Genomic DNA, 27675 nt, shown 5'->3' with positions numbered 1-27675 from the left:
AATGGTGACAAAATAATATAAAGCTGTCTTTTTTTGTCTTTATTTTTTTAATGTTACATTAAAAAATATGAGGTCCCCATATACCCACCACCCCCCTTACTCCACTCCTCCCCCCATAACAACAACCTCCTTCATCATCATGAGACAGTCATTGCACTTGGTGAATACATCTCTGAGCACCGCTGCACCTCATGGTCAATGGTCCACACCAAAGCGCACAGTCTCCCACAGTCCACCCAGTGGGCCATGGGAGGACATACAATGTCCGGTAACTGTCCCTGCAGCACCACCCAGGACAGCTCCAACCCCGGAAAATGCCCCCACATTGTTGAAGAATTTGATAGAGGTTCAATTATTTGCGTATAGAAAGGCCAGGACTCAGGAATGATTTTGAGAAGGAAAAATGGCTTATTGACCGCCGGCCGGACTTGGGAGCTTTCTGTTTAGAACCCGAGCCCCGAACAAGATTTTTGAGTCCCTTTTATACAGAGAGGAAAGGCCAAATGGTCCTTTTGTTTCAGTTCTCAATAGGCCTGAATTAGCATATCTTTTCCACATCCTAGGTAAGCTTTTAGCATGGACTTCATACATTCTAGATAAGCTTTTAGCACATTTGGTTTGCATTTACCCTGAATATTTAAAGTTTATAGCTTTTGCATTGTTAAACTGTTTCCTGGGACTGGAGTCGTTGCCATGGTCACCAAGGGCAGGACTGCAGCCTCTTACCGTTCCACACCCACAAGTCAGCACAGGCAGTTTAGGTCAAGGTTATCTCTGAAGAAACAAGGAGCATCCCACCCATAGCCCACATCAACATCACATCTCTTCCTCCCACTCCCTACCCCCAGCAACCACCATGGCCACTTTCTCCACACCAATGCCACATTTTCCTCGATTACTAATCACACCAGTTCTCTACATATGTTTTCACTTTACCATCCCTCTGCCAATCTAGCTGTTTCATATTAGGAATGCAGCAGAAACCAAAGAGAAGAGCTAGAAAGAGGGGCAAAATTAGGAGAGTAAAAGGGTGTGTGTGACTGTACAAAGGAAAACAGACTGAAGGAAAACTGACCCAAGGGTTGCGCAAAAGGGAAAAACAATTAGTCAAGAAAAAGCATTTATAGGATGGAGAGACGGTGAATCTCACATATGATGCCGGCTCCCAGGGAAAATTAATGATTGTAGTTTAATCTAACCCCAAATATTACTGCACTTGGAAGTGGGGGTATGAATATACATACAGAAAATGGAGAGCGTGGCGCGTGATACTGAGCTGGAGGCGGTAGAGAAGAAGAACGGGATGAAGGACAAGATATGGTTACCAGATTTAGCAAATGCAAATGCAAATATCGGGATACTTATATTAAAAAATGATTCGTTGTTTTTACTGAAATTCAAATTTAACTGGGCAATATGTATTTTATCTGGCTACTCTAGGAAAGAGAGAAAGACAATGCTTCTCCGATATTCCTGGTTGTTTAAGAAAAGCACTCAACTCCGGCCCCAGAAAAAAACAAGGCCGCCCCAAAGAACCTGAATCACCGCATAGAATACGTCCGACATTCCCCGGCTTGAGAAAAGGAGGGGCCCCGGGCGGGGGGAGGGGGGTGCGCAGAGAGAAACTTAAGGGAGTCGAGTTTGGTCCGCCAGTGTCCCACAATCCTTTTCTTTCATCTCCTCTTCCCTTGCTCAAGATGGCGCTGCTCGCGATACATTCTTGGCGCTGGGCAGCCGCGGCGGCTGCTTTCGAAAAGTGCCGGCAGTCAGCGATTCTGACCCGACCTCTATTTTCTGTCCTTGTCCCAGGTCCGCAGTGGAGGCCACGTCAGCTCAGAATCTCCGGAAGCGCTCGAATCTACCAGGTGAGATGCCGGTCATAATGAAGAGTAGGGTGAAGGGCAAGGGGACCTATAGGGAAAAGGGGTTGCTCTTGTGACCTCGGATCAGAGATAGGACCAAAAAGAATGATGGTCAGGGCCAACTCGGAGCAGTAATTGAAGGAAGTTAGGACTGATAATTTGGGGAAAAGTGAAGAAAACCTTTGAGAATTGCAGACGGTAATGGGGTGAGGGGTCTCGGCCGAGGGCACTTGGGGCCCTAGTGATTCTCGTAGGATTTTAAAAAATTTCTGACTTCAAGAGATGGGGTAGACACCGTTTCCAATCTACTTACCTTTCTAAGTGCAAAGAAAACTGAGCTACTTCATTAAGTTTGTAATGGAGTTTGGGACCGGTTTGCCTTTGGTGCAGATTTTACCCAGTTGGAGGTAGCAATTTGGAGGACGCTGTAAGATGACAGCAAGCCACTCATAATCAAATGACAAATTGAGTTGGCACCAGTTAATTCCTTTGCTGACAAGTTTTTGGGCCAAAACCATAATTATCTTTCCCTCCAAAAGATAGGGCTCCCTGAATTCATATGTAAACATAATTGTCCTTTGATCTGAAAATACAGTGTTCTATGTGCACAAGTCACTTTGGAAGCCATAATTAAAGAGTGTGGTTTATCTAATGAATGTAGCTATGGTTGAAGTGCCTTTTAATATTTGCATCCATTATTTCCTCTTATTCAGCAGTTTTTTAAATTATCTGTAGTTGCCGTACCTCAATATATTATTTTATTTCCCATATGTTGTCAAAAAGCTTAATTGCCACCACTTGTTCGTCAGTATGACTAAAGTATTGTAGGCTTTGTATGAGAAATAACATTTTAAGTTTTGATTCTTCTTCAACACATATTTAATGTCTACTATGTACACAGTACTGTGCTACATAAGCAGATACAGTTATGTCTTCAAGGATTGTACAATTTAGGAGATTGGACCCATGCATTGCAAGAATAACAAAACAGGGTAGTAGGCTGAATATCAAATGGATAGTATGAATAGTTCTATACACATCCAGAGGAAATCATGATAATTAAGGGCCAGTTTTTAGGGAAGATCTTATGCTGGTAATAGACAGGGGAAGAACATTCCAAGGAGGAAGAATAATGGATGACACTAGGTTTATGGAAGACTGGTGGAAGTAGAATCATTCAGACATTGAATAGTTATTGAACTCCTTTATAGCACTGAACAAAAGAAAATATGGGTTCTGTCCTTAAGGAGCTTAAAATCTAGCAGGGTACAAAGATAAGCAAACAGGTACTTATAAAACAGTAGAACTGTGCTGTGGTGGAGAAGGTACAATATACTGGGAGAACATACATGAGGGACATCAAGTTAATCTGGAAGTGGGGAAGGTTGACTTGAGTCTAAGCCAAGATTGAAAAATTTGGAGAAGTTACCCAAATAAAGAGGGAAGAGCATGTGCAAAGTCCCACAGGTAAGAGAGCATGGACCTTTTGTAGAACTGTATATAGTTCAGATTAGAATAAGGAGCTCAAATTAGGAAGTGGCAGATTAGGCTAGAGAAGGAAATCCAGATTCTTTTATTAAGGTTTTAAAAGTATTTTATATTGAAAGTTTGTAACACATGATCTCTTGGGAACCATTCTTGTTCTATAATCCTCCAGTAAGCCAGATGAAGTTACTTTCAGAGGAGGTGATGGCAATAAAAACCTAGCTTTCTCTTTTTGTGAATACTTGCCCCAAAACTTTCTTCCTCCACACTCTGCTCCAGTATCATTGACCATTTCTGAGTGTAAAAACAATGGAAAGATGCTTAGCTTTGTTTTATACTACTTTTTAAAAGCATGGAAATCTTGCCACCTTTTTATATATTTTTTTGTAATGAGGATTTAAGAGGAAGACATGTGATGATAGCACTTTCAAAATAGAAGCTGATGTAACATGAAGCACCTTCAAATTAAATAGCGACATTTGACTAAGAATACAAAATAAGTATTTAATGCATTCATTTAGGGTAATTATTAGTATATAGCATTTTAGAGCTAAAGGAACCTTAGGACTGTGTTAGTACGCAATAGCCATATGAAGCTAATGGCTACCTAATTGTTCAGCATAGATATAGAACATTTTCATCACTGCAGAAAATTATGCCAGATGGTTTCTTTTGTTGGCTCTCATCTTATGGACAATGGATAGAAGCTGTAATTTCTTCCAGTAGTGAGTGTTCTGCCATTCCCCCAACCCAACCACCACCACCACTGACTGGCTACTGATAGTTAATCAAGTAGATGAAAGTTGAAAGACTACTTCTGATCTTCATATTAGCTAAAGTGTGAATATAATGGCAACATTATGGACGTAATCCTCCAACTCTACCTTTTTAGAATTTCTACTTTAGATTTAGGTTTCACAGTATAAACTGCATATAAACTACAGTGATTACTGAGAAGAACCAAAATGTACTAAAGGAATGAAAAACAGTACCTACAGGGAAAAAATAAGGATATTTTTAGGGCATTATTAGCATGGAACTGAAATGCATGAGAATAATTCAGTAACATTTTTAAAGTGACTGAAGGATGGTTATTTAAAAAAGCTATGCTTCTAGTACTTCAGTGATATTGCTTACCTAGAACATTAGATTATAATATAAAGACATGAATTTCAGTTGCAGGAAGAGGGATGTGCTGGGCATATAAGAAAGAATTTCTTAGATTAATAGTCCTTTTAATGGGAGACCAAGAAAGACTTTTAAAAATGAACTTCTAAGAGGCAGGGTAAATAAACTTAAACATAATTTAAATTGATATCTTTTTTATTAAAGAAAGTATAGATTTACAGAAAAATCTTGCATAAAATACAGAATTCCCATATATCATCCTAATATTAACACCTTTCATTAGTTTGACATATTTCTTGCAATTGGTAAAATAACATGTTTATAATTGTACTAGTAATGATAGCTCATGCTTTATTTTAGGGTTTACTGTATTGTATAGTTTTACAGATTTTTAAAAAAAATTTATTTTGGTAATATAATACAATCTAAAATTTCCCCTTTTAACCACATTCAAATATTTATTTCAGTGTTGTTAATTATGTTTACCATGTTGTGCTTCCATCACCAATGTCCATTACCAAAACTTTTTCATCTACTGAATTAAAACTGTACAGTTAAAGCATGAACTCCCTATTCCCTACCTACCCCCTCAGCTCCTGGTTGCCTGTATTCTAGTTTATGACTATGAATTTTCTTACTCTAATAATTTAATAACAGCGAAATCATACAATATTTGTCCTTTTGTGTCTGGCTTATTTTACTCAACAAGCTGTCTTCAAGGGTCATCCACATTGTTACATGTATTAGAACTTGACTACTTTCTAAAGGGAGTAATATACCATTGTGTGTATATACCACATTTTGTTTGTCCATTTATTGGTTGATGGACACTTGGTTGCTTCCATCTTTTGGCATTTGTGAATAATGTTACTGTGAACATTGGTCTGCAAATCTGTTTGAGTCCCTGCTTTCAATTCTTATGGGTATATGTCTAGAAGTGGGATTGTTAGGTCATAGGGTAATTGTATATATATCATTCTGAGGATTGGCCAAACTGACTTCCAGAGAAGTTACACCATTTTACATTCCTACCAACACTGAATGAGTGTTTGTATTTCTCCAGATCTTCTTCAACACTTGTAATTTTCTGTTTTCTTTTTTTAATAGTAGCTATTCTAGTAGGTGTGAAATGCTATCTCATTGTGGTATTGATTTGCATTTCCCTAATGGCTAATGATGCTGAGCATCTTTTCAGGTGCTTGTTGGCCATGTGTATAATGATGTCTTTTGGAGAAATCTATATTTTGGCCATTTTTAAAAAATTGGATTGTCTTTTGTTGTTGAGTTGTAGGATTTCTTTATATATTCTTTTTTTTTCTTTCATTCTATTAATGTGGTACATTACATTAATTGATTTTTCTTATATTGAACCACCTTCGCAGACCTAGGATAAATCCCACTTGATCATGGTGTACAATTCTTTTAATACGCTGTTGGATTTGGTTTGCTGGGATTTTATTGAGGATTTTTGTATCTATAGTTATGATGGATATTTGTAATTTTTTTTTTGGTGATATCTTTATCTGGCTTTGGTAGTAGGATGATGTTGGCCTTATAGAATAAGTTGGGAAGTACTGCTTTGTCTTCAGTTTCTGGGAAGAATTTGAGCTAGATAGGTGTTAATTCTTATTGGATTATTTGATAAGATTCTCCCTAGATGCCATCTCATGATAGAATAAGTTGGGAAGTACTGCTTTGTCTTCAGTTTCTGGGAAGAATTTGAGCTAGATAGGTGTTAATTCTTATTGGATTATTTGATAAGATTCTCCCTAGATGCCATCTCATTCTAGGCTATGTTTTGGGGGAAGTTTTTTTTTAATTATCTTTTTTTAAAGTTAACAGATCACACAAAACGTTACATTTAAAAACATAAGAGATTCCCATATACCCTACTCCTCACACCCCTACCCCCATCAATTTTTTAATTGTATTTTTTTTGAAGATACATAGATCACAAGAAATGTTACATTCAAAAAATATGAGAGGTTCCCATATATCCCCCACTCCCTCTCACCCCACTCCTCCCACATCAACAACCCCTCTCATCATTGTGGAACTTTCACTGCATTTGTTGAATATACCCTGGAGCACTGCTGCAGCACAAGGACAATAGTTTACATTGTAGTTTACACTCTCCCCCAGTCCATTCAGTGGGTTATGGCAGGATATATAATGTCCAGCATCTGTCCCTGCAGTATCATTTAGGATAACTCCAAGTCCTGAAATGCTCCCACATCACATCTCTTCTTCCCTCTCCCTGCCCTCATCAACTACCGTGGCCACTGTCTCCACATTAATGATACAATTTCTTCCATTGCTAGAGTTATAATAGTTCTATAGTAGAATACCAGTAAGTCTACTCTAATTCATGTTTTATTCCTCCATCCTGTGGACCCTGGGATGGTGATGTCCACTCCACCTCTGTATTCAGAGGGGGCTTAGATCCCACATGGATGATGGATGCGATTTTCCTGCTTGCCGTTGTAGGTACTCTAGGTTCCCTGGTGTGGTGGTTGACCATCTTCACCTCCCTGGTAGTCCAATGAACCGGAGAGGAGGAGTTGCAACTCTGCTGAGGCTCAGGGCCCAGCTGGCACATGGCCAATCCGGAGATTCAGGTCTTCTGAGTATACACCAACCCCAGCGCCAACCACAGGTTCAGTGACAGAAGAGGCTTGTGTACAAAGGTCACATCTGAGTCCAACTCCATCACACTCAGGAACACAAATTACAAAGTAAGGCCCACTGACAAGGCACTGGACTCCAGAGCCATTTGCCATAATCATAGAAACTGTGTGTCTCTGTAGCCCACAGGAGCACCAGTCCCTGGGGTTGTATCTACTTTGGCTGTCTCTGGGATCCTCCTGAGACATGCGTAAGTGCGACCCCTCTGATGACTCCTGACTCTTTTTTGAAGACTCTTGCCATATAAACTCATTTTCTTTACCATTATCCCCCTTTTATTCTTCATTGTTACTTCTCATTAAATGCCTTTGATGTAATTCTGTCATATAACTCTTGAATTGAATAGATGGTCTGTATTGTACTCTATTAAGTAATAAAAAGTAAACTCAAAAATAATGTTCAGGGATTTGATTTATGCTCTGTGAAAGCCAAGATTCTCAGAGTTGTAACCAAACTTCATGATTTTATTAACTCTTCTGTGAGTCTACTTAGTTTGTTTGTGATGCTTAAACTCACTTGTATCTGAGCCATTACCATATTAGTGTTTAAAAGTTTAACTTTTAAACTTTAATAATTTTGTTGGAATGTATGATAGATCTGTGAATAGCAGTTAACATTTTTTTCAGAGCTAATGTGGATTTCAGGTTGTCATAGGATACATTATTGTCATATATATTTGTCTTTAAATTCATTACAAATTCAGAAAATGTGTATGGAATTACATAATTTAGTTGTCAAGTTTACTTTCAATTTTGATTTGCTAAAGTTTGAAATTGCATAAGGATTTCATGTAATTATTTTTACTTTAAAAATAGAATTTTAGTGAATAAACCACAGATTTCAGTGATAGTCATATGGGAAGGTCAAATATTGTATTCCTTCCAAATTTCATTTAAGTAAACTTTGTTTACTTTTGGATGGCATTTCAAATGGCTTGTTAACTAATGCTTTAATTGGCAGCAAAGACAGTTGCTTTTTTAAGTACATGGTGTGATTGCCTGTGAATTGTAGATTCATAGCATGTTAGTATTAGAAAAGACTTCTTAGATAATCTACTTTGTTTTGCTAATCTTACAAATGAGAAACTGAAGTCACATGTGTGATGGCATAAGTAGATAATGAGTGAACCAGGGTTATTAGAACCAAGAACTTCTGACATTCAATAGAATGTTTGTCCCACTATATCATTTTAGAGTTATTTTATTCACTTCACTTCAGAGGACTTATATTATGTATATTAACCCTTGCTTAGTCTTTCCTGGGATTCTGACTTAAGGACTGCTGATAGATGAAAATCCACAGAGAACTTTAGGGATAGATAAAACTGTCATTTTCTTCCTTTCTGCTGTTCTTTATCTTCAAGACAGTCAAAACCAACTGAAAAAATGAGTCAATTTTGGAAAGAGTTGCTAGTAACAAAAATGTCCTGTTACCTTGGATTTACTCTTTGTTCATTTAGTTGTTTATTTGACAGATATACTTATAGAATGAGTATAGTCTGGGCCAGGAAGGTTGTGGGCCCTGGTGACACAGGAGGAAACAGACTTAATCCTTGCCTTAATGGACTAAATACATGAGGGGATGGGGATACAGATATTAAATAATTACAAAAAATTAAAATTTAAAATTGGAAAGGTAACAAGTGCTGTACCAAGAGATTTGTGGTGTCATGAGACTATGAGATTTGACCTTATCAGGAAATTTAGGGAAGGCTTACTTGAGATAGTGGTGCTTGAGCTGAGATCTGAGGAATAAGTAAGAATTAAATAGGCAAAGAAGAAAAGGAAGTGTTCCGGGCAAAGGGAAACATGTCTGGAGGCTCTGTGGTGATATGGTGCATAAGAGCATAGGGTAAGGTATTACAAGATAAGGCTGGAGAGGTAAGAGGGGCCTAAGTACCCAGGACCTCTTGAGAAGCCAGTAATCTTAACAATCATAACGTGTGCCCACCAGTCTAATCATGCAGACTGAAAGCAACTGCAGTTGCCCAGAGAGGCTGAGGGAGCATTGTCCTTCCCTTACCCTGTCTGGGGCAGAGGTGGAGCCACACGTGTTGTCTTAAATCTCCTAGAGTTGCCTGGAGAGGCTGGGGAAACACTGCCCCCTCTCCTGTCCTATAGGTTCCCTGATGTAGTCGCATGGGTGCCCAAAAGTCTAGTCTGTGCAGGCCAAAAGTATCTGCAGTTGCCCGGAGAGGCTGTTGCAGGTCTGCCAGCTTCCTCCCCAGTGGAGGCAGGGCTAGAGCCCATGCTAGGGTAGCAATCTGACCTGAGTGGAAAGAAGCCAGTCCCTACCATCAATCAGCCCCACTTCCTCTCATACCAGGGATGGAGTTAATACTTGAGCTCTTCTTAGGATTGGCCTTTAGCCAGCCTAATTTACTAATCAGCTGACGTTGTTGTTTGACCATCTCTTCCTCTCCCAGTTTTGGGAAATGGAGCTTCCAACTCAAGTAAGGGAATAGCTCCCAAGGCATCTTTTTTTTTTTTTTTAATTTTTAAATAATTTTGTTGTAATATAGGCATTTGAATTCTGTAAATAATCTTAGATGTGGAATGGCATCTTGCCCCATCAGTGGGGTACAGGCATTGGCCTCTGGGGCATGGAGTGCTCTCTTCATTGTAGATGGGCAGTCTCCTTTCTTTCTTCCATTAATGTTGCAGGATGCTCTCCTGGTCTCCTGGGCCACCAAACAGGTGACTTAGATAACTGTCACTGCACTGTACTGTAGGAAGAACTGACTCTTGGATCTTCCTACTCTGCTGCCATCTTGCCCCCATCTCTATTATTTTTTATACTTAATATTTCCCATCAGTTCACTTAATGTTCCCTTATTCCCATTTTGTATTGCTAATCATTCCCTTATTACTTTTAGTTTATTATATTTACTTAAAACTCCTTGTATAGCTGTTCTGATATCTCTGTTGCAATGGAATTTGTGATCTAATTTGTTGATTTCCTTTTTTTTTGGAGATACTGGGGCTGGGGATTGCATGTGCAACGTCATATGTCAGAAGCTAGTGCTCAACCACTCAGCCATATCATCTCCCCTAAGTAGTTTTTTTCATTTGTTTAGTTTTGTTTTGTTTTGTTTTTAGGAGGCACTAGAAACCAAACACAAGACCTCCCATGCAGAAAGCAGGTGCTCAACGGTTTGAACCACATCCACTCCCCTGTTGATTTCCTTTTGAAAATAGTTGTGGTCCTCTTTATGTGTCTAGTTTTGCATTTAAGTTCCTATTTTCCTGAGGTGTTTGCTAATCTATTTAGCAATACTTCAGCTTTAAAAGATTGAAATCACATGATTAACAGCTTTGATCTAATAGACATGTATATTACACTTCTCCCAACAGTTACAGATTACCCATCCTTATAAAAAACACATGGAACATTTTTGAAAATGATGTCAACAACTTTTAAAGACTTGATATCATAGATCATATTTTCTGACTTCAATTTGTTTAAATGGGAAATTATTAATAAATTAACTAGATAAATTATATTTGGAATTTAACATTATATTTCTAAATAACTCATGAATAAAAGAAGAAATAATAATGGAAATTTAAAAATATTTAGGACTGAACAAAAGCAAAAATACTACCTAATAAAACTAGTGGATATAGAACAGTTTTTTTTAATACCAGCTGTACATTAGAGTCACTTGGGAAGCTTTTATAAAATAATGATATAGAGCTCCAGCTCAAGAATAATTAAATTAGTCTTTTTTAAAGTTAGTAATGGGATAGCCAAGTAATCCTTAAGATTATGGTAGTAAGGAAATAATACAAAGAAAAGCTGAAATTAAGGAAATAAGCATAAAATAGTTTCAGTAATGCTATTCTATTCCTAACTTTAAAGAAGTATGGGTAGCATAAAAATTTTCAGCCATTCTTCTTTTCTAATATAAGCATTTAAATCTATAAATTTCTGTCAAACTGAATGATCTCATCTTAGACTGTGTATTAGAATCACCTGGGTATTTTTAAAAATCTTGATGCTTAGACCTCATTCCAAGGATTACCTCACACCCTACCTGCTTCCCCTCCCTACCCTGCAATGAAATCAGTAATACAAAAAAGAGCTGAAATTAAAGAAATAAAAAATGTAGAATAGAGAGGTTCAGTATGCCAAAAGTTAGTTCATTTAAAAGTCTGACAAACCTTGCAAGATTGAAAGATACAAACTAGAAAGATACAAGTAAATAGTATTAGTTGATGTTGTTCTTCAATGTTTAGGGTAGTTGTCTTTCATCAAAGCTGAGAGTTTTTGGATAGTATTTCTTCAAACATGCTTTCTCCCCTTTCTCTCTCTCTTTCCTCCTTTGTCACTTCCATTATGTGTATGTTGGTATGTTTGATGGTGACCCACACACCTTAAGTTCTTTTTAATTTTGTTCATTTTTTTTCCTTTCAGCCCCTCAAACTGGATAATTTCAATTGAACTATTTTCAAGTTTTTTTCTTCTGTCTACTCAAATCTGTTGTTGACCCTCTCTAGTGAGTTTTTCAATTTAGCTATTGTACTTCTCAGCTTCAGACTTTGGTTTTGTTTCTTTTAATAATTTCTGTTTATTGATGTTCTCTAGTCTTTGAGACATCATTCGCCTAGTTGCCTTTAGTTCTTTGCCCATGGCCTACTTTAGCTCTTTGATTTATAGGATTTGTCTAGTAAGGCCAATGGCTGTGCTTCCTCAGAGATAGTTTCTATTAATTTATTTTTTCCTTTGGGCATTGTTCCTTTGTGTGCCTCATAATTTTTGTTGAAGACTTGGTATTTTGGTTATTACAATGTGATAGCTGTGAAGATGAGAATCTCCCTCCTTTCCAGGGATTGTTGTTGCCTCTTACTTTGGGTTGCCATTGTTTTCTAATCTGTTTTTTACAGAGTGTATTTTTTGTTGTGTGTGGTCACTGTAGTCTCTTTTCCATTAGCTCAGTGGTCCCTAGTCATTTGATAGACATTTCCTTAAACAGCTAGAATCAAAAGTAGAACAAAACAAAAGAAAAATATTCTTCCAGCCTTTGCAGATTGAATCTATGTTCAGGCTCTCCTTCAACACTTTTCCAGGCCATTTAGTCTCTGCCTTAGCCTCCACCACCTACTTTCGTGGTATCTAAAGATCAATCAAAATGGAAATCTTAGGGACTTCTGAGGTCTTTTCTGAACGTGCATCTAACCCTGGGCACATGTGTGGCCTTTTGGATTTCCCAGTATATGTGGGAGCTTGTCAAAGTCCTCATTCCATCATATGTCTTCTTCCCCAGCCTTTTCTATCCTGGGCTTTTTGGTCTGTCTTCCATTTGCCTCATCTGCTTTATTTTGCTCCAGGGAGCTGTAGCTAGCATATTCCTTTATGTACTGTGTACAAACGCAACCTGAGAGGATGCTTCATCCCTTATAGTTCTGAGTTGAGCAAAATAAAGTTAAGCCCAGGTAGCTGCCAGACAGATCAAAACACACAAACACAGTTGAGACAAGGTATGTATTGCCCTAAGAAATGCCATTTTCACCAGGAATAGAAGCCACTGTCCCCTTGGCCACCTCCAAGCTGGAGAATAGGGGATGGTAGGCAGGTAAGCAAAACACCCAACTGAAATTTTCAGTTTCTTTCTTCATTAAGCATGCCCCCTGTTGTACATTTTTTATTAGATCCTAGATTCAGAAAAAGTTCATTCTGACAGTTGTCAGAGTAATCATTGTTTTAGTGGAGGGATAAAGTTTTGGAGTTCAGTACTCTGCCCTTTTCAAAGGGACATCACTCTGGAATGTTATGTTTTTAATGTCATAATTCTATTAATGCTTTTACCAAAAAAGATAAATTTGTGTGCCTTATTGACAAGAGAAAAAACAGCCTGTATATTTTAAGGTTATCAGCCAGGAAGATGGTTATTAGTAAATCCACTAGGGCCAGTGACATTGCTAATATTACTTGTATCAGTAGTGTTGGGAATGGATGTCCCCATTCCACCACTTACTGACTATATGAATTTGAACAGGTCACCTTTCTGAACTTCAGTTTCTAATCTGTAAATAGGAATTATAATAGTAACTACATTTTAGGATAGTAGTGAGAATGAAATGAGATGATACAGTTTTGGGCAGAAGTCAGCCAAATAAATAGTAGCTACTATTGTTCTTCATCAAAATGAATATAGAATAGCTGTTACTAGTCCACATTGCTATATTACATTAAAGGACATTAGCATGCTAAGATTAAAATTAAAATATGAAATGTAGATAAATATGTTTACCTTGGTCTTTAGGGAATCCACTGTACTGATCTGGACTAAGCATGTCCAGGGATAAACTAACACTGATGGAGTTGTTTGGGTGAATGATGGTGGGAAGACAGCCAAAATGCTTAACATAGCATTTTGTCTTGTGACATTTACTCCTGCATTTGTCAGTTTTAGATGATTTCCTCCTAAAGGGTAAGGATCATGTATTTAAAATTTTGTTCTGAGCAGTCTGTAAGATAATGTTTTTGTATAGCATCAATAAGTCAAAGTTAAGGTTAATATGTCAATTAGGGCAAGGTTTCTTTACTCTTGAAACATTCTAGACTCTAGAATATAGCATGATTTTTTTTGTCTATTTATTTTTTAATGTTACATTCAAGAAATATGGGGTCCCCATATACCCCCCACCCCCCTCATCCAACTCCTCCCCCCATAACAACAACCTCCCCAATCATCATGAGACATTCATTGCGTTTATAGCATGATTTTTTAAGGCTACAGGTGTTTCTATTAAAAACAGGTGTTGGTCTTAAATATATTTTTAATTTATTTTTTAAAGATACCTAGATTACATAAAATGTTACATAAAATAATACAAGGGATTCACATATGCCCCACTTCCCACACCACCCACTTTCCCCACATTAACAACTTTCATTAGTGTGGTACATTATTGCAATTGAACATATTTCGGAGCATTGCCACACAGCATGGATTATAGTTTACATTGTAGTTTACACTCACCCAGGTTATAGCAGGATATATAATGTCCTATATCTGTCTTTGCAATGTCATTCAGGACAATTCCAAGTTCCAAAAATGCCCCCATATTATACCTTTTTCCCTCTCCCTACCTTCAGCAACTCCAGTGGCCACTGTCTCCACATCAATTATATAATTTCTTCCATTGCTAGAGTCACAGTAAGTCTATAGTAGGATACCAGTAAGTCCATTCTAGTTCATATTTTATTCACCAATCATGAAGGTTTTGGGATGGTGATGTCTACTCTACCTCTATTTGAGAGGGGGCTTTGATCCCATAGGGCTGATGGGTGGGACTCTCATGCTTACAGTTGTAGACTCTCTTGTTTCCTTGGTGTGGTGGTTGTCCATCCTCACATCCTTGTTGTCCTGGGTGAGTCCAATGAACTGGAGAGTAGTGTTGCAACTCTGCTGAGGCTCAGGGCCCAGCTAGCATATGGACAGCCCAGAGATTCAAGTCTCTTGGACATAAACCTACCAACTCCAGCACCAACTATAGTTTGAATAAAAGGGACAGAAGAGACATGTGGAGAGAAATCACAACTGAGTCCAACTCTGTCATACTAGGAAACACAAACTCCAAAGTAGGGGCAAGGCACCAAACTCTGGAGCTATCTGCCATGACTGTAGGACATGGCCCTCAGGAGCCCCAATATTTGGGGTAGTATCTACTTTGGCTGTCTAGGAGATCCTGCTAAGACGTACATAAGCGTTACTTCTCTGATGACCTCCCAACTCATTTTGAAGTCTCTTAGGCATATAAACTCATTTGTCTTTATCATTTGCCCTTTTATACAAGGTCTTTTTCCAGTTGCATCACCAGCTGGTGCTTTGTAGTAATCCCTTGGTGCCAGGGAGGCTCATCACTGGGAGTCATATCCCACACTGAGGGGAAGGTAATGCATTTATATGCTGAGTCTGATTAGAGAGTGGTCACATGAGCAAAATGGAAGCTCTCAGGAGGTAACTCTTATGTACCCTGCAACACTAGGCTAAGTTGCAGTTTCAAGAGCAAAATACTCATAAGCATAGTTTTCAATATCAAGGACCCATCAATGGACCATCCTTCTTCACTGGTCATTGCCCCTGCACTTGGGGGATTGTTGCTGTTGCATTAGAGAATTTGGCAGAGCTCCCCAGGATGGGAATTCAGTATTCTTTCAGTTGTGTGACTCTACCCACTGTGCCAGTGCCTGATGAACATTTGAACATATTTATGTACCTTATATGTATGCTCAGGTGAACTTCCTCCCATGTATTCCCCATCACTGACACCCCATACCAATGATCCTCCCTTGCCATGGTTGTAACCCTTCTGTGATCCAAAAGTTCTTCAAAAATGAAGCCAACTATTTTGCCAAATTCAGTTAATAGGAAAATGAGATAGTAATGGTAGGTTTAAACATAAGAAATAAAACATATAATAATTTAGAAAAACTGAAACTAAAATAAAGTAAAAAAATTGGGGTATAAAAAATGAAAAATATTAAATTTTTTTTGATGTTTTGCCTTTCATCACTATAATACTTGTTGTCCTGTATGTACAGTGGCAATTTCTTCCATTTCTTCCTCAGTGTTTTTTTCTCTTTATGTCTTCAAAGAAGTTTTAGGTCACAGTAAAGTCACATACAGAACATAGGGGGCTCCCATATACCCAACATCCTTCCCCTTATCACACTTCCTTATTAATGACCTTTTTACATATGGATGGTACATTTGTTACAACTAGTGTACAAATATTGAAACATAGCTACTAACCATGGTCAGTAGTTTACATTATGATTTATACTTGAGAGCATACACTTTTACAAATTTTTGATGAACTTTAACATGGCCTGTATCCGTCATTGCAAGGTCATGCAGAACACTTCCATTGCCCTCTAACTACCCTCTCTTCCATTTAGTCTATTCCTCCCTCTCCCTCCCCTAAGGTACCAGAGTGAAAACCAGGTTTCAGTCCTTGTAGGACAAGATTCATAGATACTTGCAATAATGCTGAGCACTTGACACACTAGTCTGTCCTCCCCTATTAGGAACCACCCATACTCTTGGGAGACACCCTGCCCTCTGTTTGAGAACATATTGGGATTCCCCAGGGTGGGAGTCCAACACCTTCCTGCTCATTATATGGGTCTCTACCCACTGATATAACACAATGACAAGATGAACACTCACACACTCCCTAGAAACTTGCCCCAGGTGCGCCCTGTGCCAAATATCCCCCCTAAACCAATAACTCTTCCTTGTCACATTTTCAAAAGAGTTTCCTCAACATTGTATTTTCAACCAAATACCCACCAATTCCCAATGTTCACCTCCTACCTCTCCCAACCCTCCCCCAACCCTCCCCCCAGTTCCATGGACCGTCCAACCATACACCCCAACCTAGCCTCCTCTCAAACTTGCATTGCCCAACCCAATACTATCCCTACAGCCCTTTCATATCCCTTCACTGCACAACTACTTAGTTCTACTTTATAGCTTTCACCCATGTGGACATTCGCTCACGATCTTCTCGCTTTCTATTTCCTGTAAACCTGTCTTCCATACTCTACCTCCCTGAGACAGCTTGATTTCCTTAATTCACGTCAAAGAGGTCATGTAATGTTTGTCCTTCAATGCCTGGATTGCTTCACTCAACATAAGGTCCACAAGTTTCATCAGTGTTAACCTGTGTGTTAGTACTGTATTCCTTCTTACAGCTGAGTAATATTCCACTGTTGGTATCTACCACATTTTGTTTATCTATTCATCTGTTGATGGTTATTTGGGTTCATTCCAACTTTGGCAGTAGTGAATAATGCCACTGTGACCATTGATGGGCATGTGTCTGTTCATATCCTTGCTTTCAGTTCTTCTGGGTATATATCCAGCAGTGGAATTGCTAGATCATATGCCAGATCTGTAGTTAGTTTTTTGAGGAACTGCCAAACTGTCCTCCACAATAGTTGGATCATTCTACATTTCCACCTGCAGTGCATGAGGGTTCCCATTCCTCCAATCTCTCCAACACGTCTAGTTCTCTGTTTTTTTTAATGGCCGCCAGTCTAATGGGTATAAGATGGTATCTCATTGTAGTTAAGATTTTCATTTCCCTAGTAGTTAGTGATGTTGACCATCTCTTTATTTCCTTTTAAGCTTTGTATTTCTTCCTTGGAGAAGCATCTGTTCAAATCACTTACCCATTTTTTTTAAATGGGTTGCTTGTCTTTTTATTTTAGAGATATAGTATTTCTATATATATGCTGGATATTAGGTACCTATCAGATATTTGGTAACCACATATTTTCTCCCATTGGGTAGGCTGTCTTTTCACTTTCTGGACCAACTCTTAGGAGGTGTGAAAGCTTTTAATTTTGAGGAAGTCCCATTCGTCTATTTTTTTTGTTTCACTGCTCTTTGGGTGTCAAGTTCATGAAGCCATGTCCTATTACAAGGTCCTGTAGATGATTCCCTACATTATCTTCCAAGGTCTTTAAGGTTTTGGCTCCTATTTTTAGATCTTTGATGCATCTTAAGTTGATTTTTGTATAAGATATGAGATAGTGTTCCTCTCTCATTCTTTTGGATATGGATATCCAGTTTGCCAAGCACCATTTGTTGAAGAGACCATCCTCTCCCAGTTGAGTGGGCTTGGTGGCCTTGTCAAATATCAGATGACTGTATATGTGAGAATCTATATCAGAACTCTTAATTCTGTTCCATTGGTCAGTATATCTATCCTTGTGCAAATACCATGCAATTTTGAGTACTGTAGCTTTGTAGTATGTTTTAAAACCAGGTAGGGTGATTCCTTTAATTTCACCTTTCTTTTTCAATATATCTTTGGCTATTTTGGACCTCTTCTCTTCCAAATAAGTTTCATAGTTTTTCTAATTCAGTAAAAAATTCTGTGTTGATTTTTTGGGGGGATTGCATTAAATCTGTAGATCAGTTTGGGTAGGATAGACATCTTAATGATGTTTAGTCTTCCTTTCCATGAACAGGGAATATTCTTCAGTTTATTTAAGTCTTTGATTTGCTTTAACAATGTTGTGTAGTTTTCTGTATATAAGTCATTTTACATCTTTAGTTATCCCTAGGTACTTGATTTTTTTAGTTGCTATTGTAAATAGTATTTTTTCTTGATTTCTTCCTCAGATTGCTTATTATTGCTATATAGAAATGCTACTGATTTTTGTGCATTGATCTTATAACCTGTGACTTTACTGAACTCATTTATAAGTTCTAGAAGATTTGTTGTAGATTTCTCAGGGCTTTCTATGTATAGGATCATGTCTTCTGCAAATAGTGAAATTTTGACTTCTTCCTTTCCAATTCGGATGCCTTTTGTATTTGTTTCTTGCCTCAGTGCTCCAGCAAATATTTCTAACACAGTGTTAAATAGGAGGGGTAATAGTGGGCATACTTGTCTTTTTCCCGATCTTAGAGGGAAAGCTTTTAGGATTTCACCCTTGTATATGATGTAAGAGCTGGGTTTTTCGTATATACCTTTTATCATGCTCAGAAAGTTTACTTCTATTCCTATCTTTTGCAGTATTTTTATCAGGAAAAGCTGCTGTATTTTGTTGAATACTTTTTTTGTGTCTATAGAGATGATCCTTTGATTTTTTTTTTCTTTCAGTCTGTTTATGTGGTGCATTACGTTGATTGATTTTCTTATGTTGAACCATCCTTGCATACCAGGGATGAAATTCACTTGTTAATGGTGTATAATTTGCTTGATGTGGTTTTGAATATGATCAGCAAGTATTTTGTTGAGGATTTTAGTTAGCATCTAGGTTCATTAGAGAGATTGGTCTGTAATTTTCATTTCTTATGCCGTCTTCTTTTGGCTTTGCAATTAGAGTAATGTTGTCATCACAGAATGTGTAGGCAATGTACATTCTACTTCTATTTTTTCGAAGTATTTAAGCAGGATTGGTGTTAGTTCTTTCTGGAATGTTTGGTAGAATTCACCTGTGAAGCCGTCTCATCCTGGGCTCTTCTTAGTTGGGAGATTTTTAATGATTGATTCTTTCTCTTTACTTCTGATTGGTCTGTTGATTTCATCAATTTCTTCTTTCGTCAGTGTAGTCTGCTTGTGTGTTTCTAAGAATTTGTCCATTTACCTTTACATTGTCCTTCTTGTTGGCATATAATCTGTCAAAATATCCTTTTATGGTACTGTATTTCTGTGGGGAGAGGAGATATCCCCTTCTTCAGTTCTTATTTTGTGAATTTGTATCTTCTTTCTTTTTTTCTTGGTTAGTCAAGCTAAGGGTTTATCAATTTTTTTGATCTTCTCAAAGAACCAGCACTCAGTTTTAATTTTTCTAGTGCTTTCTTTTTTTCTATTTTATTTATATCTTTTCTGATCTTTGTTATTTTCTTTCTTTCTACTTCCTTTGGCATAAGTTTTTCTACTTTTTCTAATTCCTCCATGTCAGTTCAGTCTTCGATTTTAGCTCTTCTTTTTTGATATGTGAATTTATAGCTCTTACTTTCCCTCTTAGTACAGGTTTTATTGCATCCTGTGGATTTTGATATGTTGTGTTCTCATTTTCATTTTTTAAGGCAGTTGATTTCTTTTGAAATTTCCTACTTGACCCACTGTTTGTCTAAGAGTGTGTTGATTAACTTCCATATCTTTTTGCCTAATCTGGTTCTCTCGCCCTTATAAACTTCCAGCTTCATTCCATTTTGGTCAGAGAAATTACTTCATATGATTTCAGTCTTTCAGATTTCTTTGAAAATTTTTCTGTGGCCTAGCATGTCGTCTATCTTGGAGAATGAACCATGTGCACTCAAGAAGAATGTATATCCTGCTCTATTTCATTGTAGTATTCTGTATATGTCTGTTAGGTCCAGATCCTCTAATGAATTATTCAAAGTCTTTTTATCTTTATTGATTCTCTGTTGAGATGTTCTAAGCGTGATAATGTCTACTAAAGTCCCCCACTCTATTTGTAGAGGCATTTATTTCTCTACTTATTTTTCCAGTGTTTGCCTCATGTATTTTGAGGTTTCCTGGTTAGTTGTAGGAATGTTCATGATTGTTCTTTCTTCTTGAAAGATTGTCCCTTTTATTAACATATACTGTCCATCTTTGTCTCATAGTTTTTTTTTTTTTGCATTTTAAATCTTTCTGTCTGATATTAGTATAGCTACTCCTGCCCTTTTTTGATTATTGTTTGCTTGTAAGATTGTTTTCTTATCACTCACTTTTAGTGTCTTTGAATTCCTGTGTCTAAGTTGGGTTTCCTGTAGACAGCGTATAGGTGGGTCATATTTTCTTATCCATTCTGCCAATCTTTGTATTGACTGGTGAGTTTAACCCATTAGCATTCAATGTTATTACTGTCAAGGAATTATTTACATTAGCCACATTTTTTTTGGGTTTATGTATATCATATGTTGTTTTTATTTCTCTTATCTTTTTAGTTGCTCTTCCACTCTCCTCCAACTCTTTCCTGTTTTTTCCATTCATCATGCTGAACTCCTTTTAGTATTTCTTGGAGGGCAGGGTATTTTTGTCATACTCTTTTAGTTTCCGTTTATCTGTGAATATTTTTAACTGTCCATCATTTTTGAATTCCAGCTTTGCTGGATAAAGAATTCTTTGCTGAAAGGTTTTTCTTTTAGGACCTTAAATATATCATACCACTGCCTTCTTGCTTTGATGGTTTCAGATGAGAAATCAGCACTTAATCTTAATGAGCTTCCCTTGTATGTGATGGTTCTCTTTTCTCTTGTCACCTTCAGTAAGTTATTTTTGTATTGAGCTTTGGACAGTTTGACAAGTATATATCTTGGAGTAGGCCTGTTAGGATGTATATTGTTTGGTGTGTGCTGTGCTTCTTGGACTTGGACATTCATCTCCTCAGTAGGGTTGGGGCGTTTTCAGCCATTATTTCCTCCAACACTCCTTCTTTGCCTTTCTCTTGTCTTCTCCCTCTGGGATGCCTATAATGCATGTATTTGTGTGTTTCCTTTTGTCATTCAAATCCCTAAGGCCATGCTGGTCTTTTTCTATCTTTTTATCTATCTGTTCTATTATCTGTTTGATTTCAAATGTACTGTCTTCCACATTGCTAATTCTTCCTCTGCCTATTCAAATCTGCTGTTATGTGCTTCCAGTGTATTTTTGATTTCTTGGCTTGTGCCACTTATCACCATCCTATCCATTATATTTTTATGTATGTTTACAGTTTCTTCAGTATGTTCTCCCAGTGTCTTCTTAATATCCTTAATCTCTTCCTTCACTTCATTAAGTTGGTCCATGATATTTGTTTGGAAACCTTTGATTAGTTGTTTGATGTTATGAATCTCTTTCTGGTTTTTAGTTTGTTCACTGGATTGGGGTATGTCTTCCTATTTGTTGGTATCATTTGTAATTTTTTGTTGCTGTCTGGTCAACTTTTTACTTGATGGGTTTATTCAGTTGATTAGCTTCTCTTTCTATTCTAGGGTTTTATTTAGTTGCTGTTTTTGTGTGTGTTTTAGGTTTTCTCTTTGACACTTTGTTCTTCTTATTCTGTTTCCTTCTTGTTGTCCATGTTCCCCAGAAGGAAACAGGTTAGGGCCAGAGAAATCAAAAGAGGTAAGAAAAGGAAAAGGATAATGGTAATAATAATAGTAATGTTAGAAGAGGAACTTATAAGACCTGGTGAAATAAATATTTAACTCATCTAAGCATTGTAGAGTAATAGGAATAAAAAGTTGTTGTATCTACAGTAAAATGGGAAACCAAATATAGAAAAGTATATAGAATGAGGAGGAGAGAGGAAACGAGAAAAGGACAAAAGAAAAAAAGTTAATAAAAAAAGGGAAACAGAATTGAAGGGTTAGAAATTAAAAAAAACAATAATTGAGGACTAAACAAAGAGAGGTAGAATGTAAGAACAACAGCAGAAAAGTGGAAAATAGAAAGATGTTTAAAAGAAAAGAGATAGCATTCATAGACAAAATTGGTATACCCAGAAAAGTGGAAATCAAGGAAGAGGAAACACAGCAAATAAGAAACCAGCCAGCAGCACCTAATTAAAAAGGAGGGGGGGGGAGAGGAAAGAAACTGAAGATAACAAAAAGACAAACCCACAAGCAAGCAGTCAAACAAAAACTAGGGAAAAACAGCCTTCCCTCTTAGGCCCCTGAGGAGCTTTTCAGGCTGCCAGTGTTCATCAATCAATTACCCTGCAGCCTTCCCTCTGCATGTTTTATTGAGTAAACTAAGTTAAATTTTAAAATAAATGTAACCTTTTTTTTTAGGAAAAATAAGGGGCCCAAGAGAAGCTAATACAAATTCAATGTCTACGTTTTCCCTGTCCTTAAGTATCAGCTGGATATTTAATACTCCCTGGTGGATTAATACTGTGAGAGGAGCCAGGAATTGAACCAGGGACCTTGTGTATTTAAGGTAGAAACTCCTCCACTGAGCTAAACTTTCTCATTGTGTCACTTAGCTCTTGAGAAAGCTATCTAGTCCCTTTCCTTTGGGTAGGTTTGACTTTTAGTATTTGGATAAATTCCTGGTAATTAGGAGTCTGTCCCTGCCCCCTTTCTATTCTTATTGCTTTTTTTCATCAGGGCAGCAGGACACAATGGTCTGTGTGAGTGTTACCTTTTTAAATTCCAATAGGACCCTGGTTACTTAACTCATTGCAGAAAAATATGACTTTCAACCCTCTTAGAGAGTACCCCATCTTCCCAGGGAACCCTAAATAGGCTCTTGTGAAGCTTAGTAAGCCCTTCCTACTGACACCTCCCTGAGGGAAGTTGAAATTTGAAATTTTGATAGTTTTCTGCACCAGACTGGTCAATTGCCTGACTCTGCCTTCTTTAGGGCCAATTTTCTCTATCCCAGGGCAGTTAGGTAAATCAGGCTGCCTCAGCAGTTTGCCTTTCCACTCTTCCTGGTGTAACCTGGACCCAGCTGGTATGTTCCTCAAAGCTCAAAAAGGGGGTACAGGCAACCAAACCCACAGAAAGGAAACCGTTCTCCACTCTTCACCAGAACCCTCCCAGGCTTGGATAATGCGTCCTCCGGCTAGGTTATTGGTGGGATTCAGGGCTCCCTGCAGCTTTTTGCCTTGAGGGTAGGGTTTAGCCAGTCCCACAATTCCAGCCTCAGTGACAAAAAACTCAAGGTTTTACCTTGAGCAATTTATCTCTTTGTCAAGCTCTCTCCAGATTTATGCCCTGAAGCCTCCTGCTCTGCGGGTTCCCAAAACTGCTGACTCAGGAAGTATCTTGCCCCCACTCAGCCATTTTTTATGAGAGAGATGGTGAGTATGCACTTAATTAGTCGCCATGTTGCCCCTCCCTTCTGTTTTGTTTTTAATATACATCTTAAAATGCATCTAGGACAGCTATCAGTTGCATATGTGGAAACAAGTGTTCTAGTCATTGTACGAATTATGGTCACTTTTTGGAGATTTCAAAGTGCAATTAAAGAGTGGACATTTAAATAAAACTGTCAGCTTTTCATGGCAAAATAGAACCAAAGAAATATGTATACAGCAAATTGAAGATGTGTTATGAGTGGGTGTGGGTGAGTTGCAATATCTTTTAAAAAGGATTTTTTATTTTCCCTCCAAAAGCTAATTCACTTGGTCTGCACAATAGTGGTGTTATCGGAAACACAAAGTGGTGTTTTGTCATGTCTCTCTTCAGTTAGACCATGAGGAGATAATGGAATAAGGGTTAACAACCTTTTCAGACTTGAGTGCCAGTAACAGGAGTAAATAAAGAGAAGAAAAAAATAAAACCAAATATCAAAGAATACAAAACAACCACAACAAAATGGTGGTAGCAAGGCCATAAAGAGAAGACACCCATGTTGAGGGTAGTGGCAAACTGCTGTCAGGAATTGTCCCAAATGCTCATATTTGCCTATCTCTATTGTAGAAATTTACTTTCAGTATGTTAGAGTCTAGTTAAATTCCTTTTGGATAAGCCAAAAGGAATTTAAAGTTCACAAAACTATATACTGTTACCGGATTCTTTCTAGGTTCTTGGCTATGCTGCAGAAATGAATTTCAAGAGCATGCCGGGTGAGTTAGGCCAGTAGAGAGGGAAGAGAAATGGGAGAACATAATAGAAAATAACAGTTATTTTCCCAGGTAGTGAGAAAGGGGATGAAAAGGGATGAAGAGGGCTAATTTACAAGCTACAATTCCCCATTGTAGATTGTAAGTCCCCAGGTTTACTTGCGTGGCCACGTGGCGGAGGAAAAATGGGGACAGCAGCATACAGAAGGCAGAACAGGTCCATAGGCAAAAGAGAAGGCAAGAACCAGCGAGCTCAGCCTGGAGGTTTGCTTTTAAATTGCTAATTATTCCGCCCCTCTGCTAATGGAGGGGAGGGGTTCCAGCTGTTAGCAGTTTGGATTGATTACCCTACCCTTCAATTCCTTAGTGAGGACCCAATGATAAAGTTTCTAGAGAACATCCGGGACTTTTCCTAGTTCCCTGAAAGAAGTTTTTGTTCTAGGTAGCAGAATCCCAGGGGTGGGGTTCCTCCAGCAGCTATCTTGGGGATTCCAGATGTCCCTGTGAACTCCCTGTCAGGTTCCAGATCCATCTATTAATTCCCTACCTTACTGGCCTGCTTCAATACCTTCTATAGAATAACCTTTTCCATCTATTGCTGATTAGAGAATGCATTAAATATTAATATCACTTATAAGCCCCAGATTTGTTTTCTTGTTTGTTTGTTTGTTTACATCAATAGTCTCTTGGTCTATACCTAAAAAAGTTAGGTATTTCTTGCTGAATGACTGCCTGTGATCAAACTTTGTTGAAATGGTTATAAAGCAAACTGAGGTGTTTGAGATATGACCTTCACAGTGAGCCTTGTACAATGACCCAAGTAAATGAAATGCTATCTTTTGTGAATTTAGAGTAATTCTTCAGATAATTTAATCATCAGTGACAATGACACATCCATAAAAAGCAACAAACATAAATGAGTCTTTATAGAAAAGTATAACTAAACATAGTGGCAGGTCTGGTAACAATTCAGATTGTCTAGCTGTAGAACTGAGAGTTGAGAAATGTGCTTGGAAGTTCTCTTCCAAGTCCATATTAGTAAACATACAGAGTAAGACTAAATGTAATAATAGTTGAAACAAAAGTAGCAGAAAATAGGTCCAATTCCACTTTCTCAACTTACTTCACGTTATCTCAGCATTCCAGCTGCAGTGTGAAACGTGTGATAATTTCTCCATTCTGTGCATAAACACTATGGGGCTACGAGTCTTAATAGTACTGAGAGATTCAACCAATTTTCAAAATTCTTGGGTTCTAATAAGCCACGCCAATGAAGTAGTTCACTATTAAATATGCCTAAATTGTAAATTAGTTTTAATGATAACTTTTTTTTATGTTTGTCCTCTAATTATGATTTAAAAGGACTTAAAAAAAACAGAATTGGATTGTGTTTTTTTATTTTTTAATGTAACATTCCTTGTAATCTATTAACTTTAATTAAAATTTTTTTTTAAAAAACAAAACAAAACAAAAACAGAATTGGTTCTGAAGTTTTTGTTTCCTTCCTGTAGTCAGTCATTGCTTTTACTGTCCTGGATTTGGCAAATGCCTTATAATTCTTTGTTACTCTATTAGGAAGGAGCATGGAATTTCACACCACTTAATTGAAACATGTGAAACAGTGGCTTAGTTTCAGTGACGATAAAAATAGCACTTCAAGTTAGTTTCTTGTATGAAAGGGAATAAAGTCCACACTTATTTCACAGAAGTTGCCTAAACAAGCATAAAACTCTGTGAGGAATAATTTGATTTGTGCTGTCTGCTAAATAGGCCTTCCTGCTAGTGTTATGCCTCAGATTTGAAAATCTGGAAGATAAAGGGAAAACTGGTTGAAGAGGAGGGAAATTCTGTGGTTGTTTTTTTGCTTGTGTGTTGGATTTTTTTGTGATGGTGGTGGTGGCAATTTTTTGGTGGTGGTGTTTTGTTTGCTATGGCATTCATAGAATCCTTGGAGGGTGAAGGGAGTTTAGAAGTCACCTAGAGTAGTGGTTGACAATCTGTGGCCCTCAGGCCAAATCTATCTTGCCACCTACTTTTGTAAGTCCCCTGTGCTAAGAATGGTTTTCACGTCTTTTAATGGGGAAAAATTGAAGAGAAGAATAATATTTTGTGAATGATGAAAATTATGTGAAATTCAGATTTCAGTGTCCATAAATAAAATTTTATTGGAACACAGTCATATTCATTTAGGTATTATCTATGGCTGCTTTCGTGCTACAATGGCAGTGTAAAGCAGTTGTGACAGTGACTTCATGTCTACAAACCCTAAAAACCCTAAAACCCTATATGGGGCACTTTATAGGAAAATCTCTACCAATCCCAGACCTAGAGTTATCAAGTTTATAGAATGAAGTTCAACCTGATGACTTTGTGGCTTAATGAACAAAGATTCAAATAGGTGATGTGAGTTATCCAGAATCTTTATGCTACCATGCCATTTTTTCATTCATTCAATACACATTTATCGAATACCTAACACAATAAAGGAAATTTATCCTTTAACTTGTAGCTGAGGACCATAATTATAAAATCTTGAAAGTCAGTCTATCATACTAGTCCCCCTCCTGCTCCCTCCAGGTTTTGCTTCTCAGTAGTTGGCTCAATAACGTTATATTTCAAACTTTTATATTTTTAAAATAGATTAAATATAGTTACATTATAACAGTTTCACTTTAAGAATGTATTGAGAGCTTAATTTTAAATGTTTAGGATTTTGATAGCATGTTAATGATCAGATGTGAACAATATTCACATGACTATTTAATATTTAAGCATTATGTGCATCAGAGATGGATAGTTGAAAACTTAGTTTTGTTCCTAAACCTGCCAGAATGTAGAATATATAGTTAACTTTGAAATCCCTGATGACTATTTAAAATTGTTTTTATCCCTTTTTTTAAAAGATTTATTTACTTATTTATTAATTATTTCCCTTTCCCACCTCCCCCCCCCCCCAGTTGTCTGCTCTCTATGTCCATTCGCTGTGTGTTCTTCTGTGACCGCTTCTATCCTATCAGCACACTGGGAATCTGTGTTTCTTTTTGTTGCGTCATCTTGCTGCATCAGCTGTCCGTGTATGCGGTGCCATTCTTGGGCAGGCTGCACTTTCTTTTGTGCTGGGCGGCTCTCCATACGGGGAAGGCTTTATAGTAAAAAAAATCTTCCATTTACAAATTGAAGTGGGCAAAAAGAGAAAAACGAGATTATTAATTCTGTGAAACTTGTTTTGAAAATTAGAGGGTTGAATTAGGTATCCTCTAAGGTTCCTTCTAACTCTGAAATTCTATGATATTTATGGAATGAAATGAAATGAAAAGCTTTTGAGGGTACTTGATTTGATGATAACTATCTTCATTTTCACCTGTATCACAGGTTTTTGCTGTTAATTTAAATGTACCACCAGTAATTAATCTTTTACCTATTGACCATAAATAGGTATTTTTTTTTAAGTTGGGCAACTTGAGATAACTGGGCAAATTTT

General features: G+C 37.5%; 1 protein-coding gene across 1 annotated transcript in view; it reads left to right on the top strand.

Annotated features, from left to right (window-relative positions):
- Positions 1-1661: 1661 nt before the first annotated feature.
- ABCB7 (ATP binding cassette subfamily B member 7) overlaps positions 1662-27675 on the top strand; it is a 123980-nt gene continuing 97966 nt past the window's right edge. Inside the window, 1 exon segment of the mRNA XM_058292159.2 lies at positions 1662-1865. Coding sequence (XP_058148142.1) covers positions 1698-1865 — 168 coding nt within the window. The 5' untranslated portion in view covers positions 1662-1697.

This window comes from Dasypus novemcinctus, chromosome X (assembly GCF_030445035.2).
Source record: "Dasypus novemcinctus isolate mDasNov1 chromosome X, mDasNov1.1.hap2, whole genome shotgun sequence".
NCBI lineage: Eukaryota > Metazoa > Chordata > Mammalia > Cingulata > Dasypodidae > Dasypus > Dasypus novemcinctus.
The sequence above is the reverse complement of the archived record's forward strand: the minus strand, read 5'-3'. Positions and strand labels throughout refer to the sequence as shown.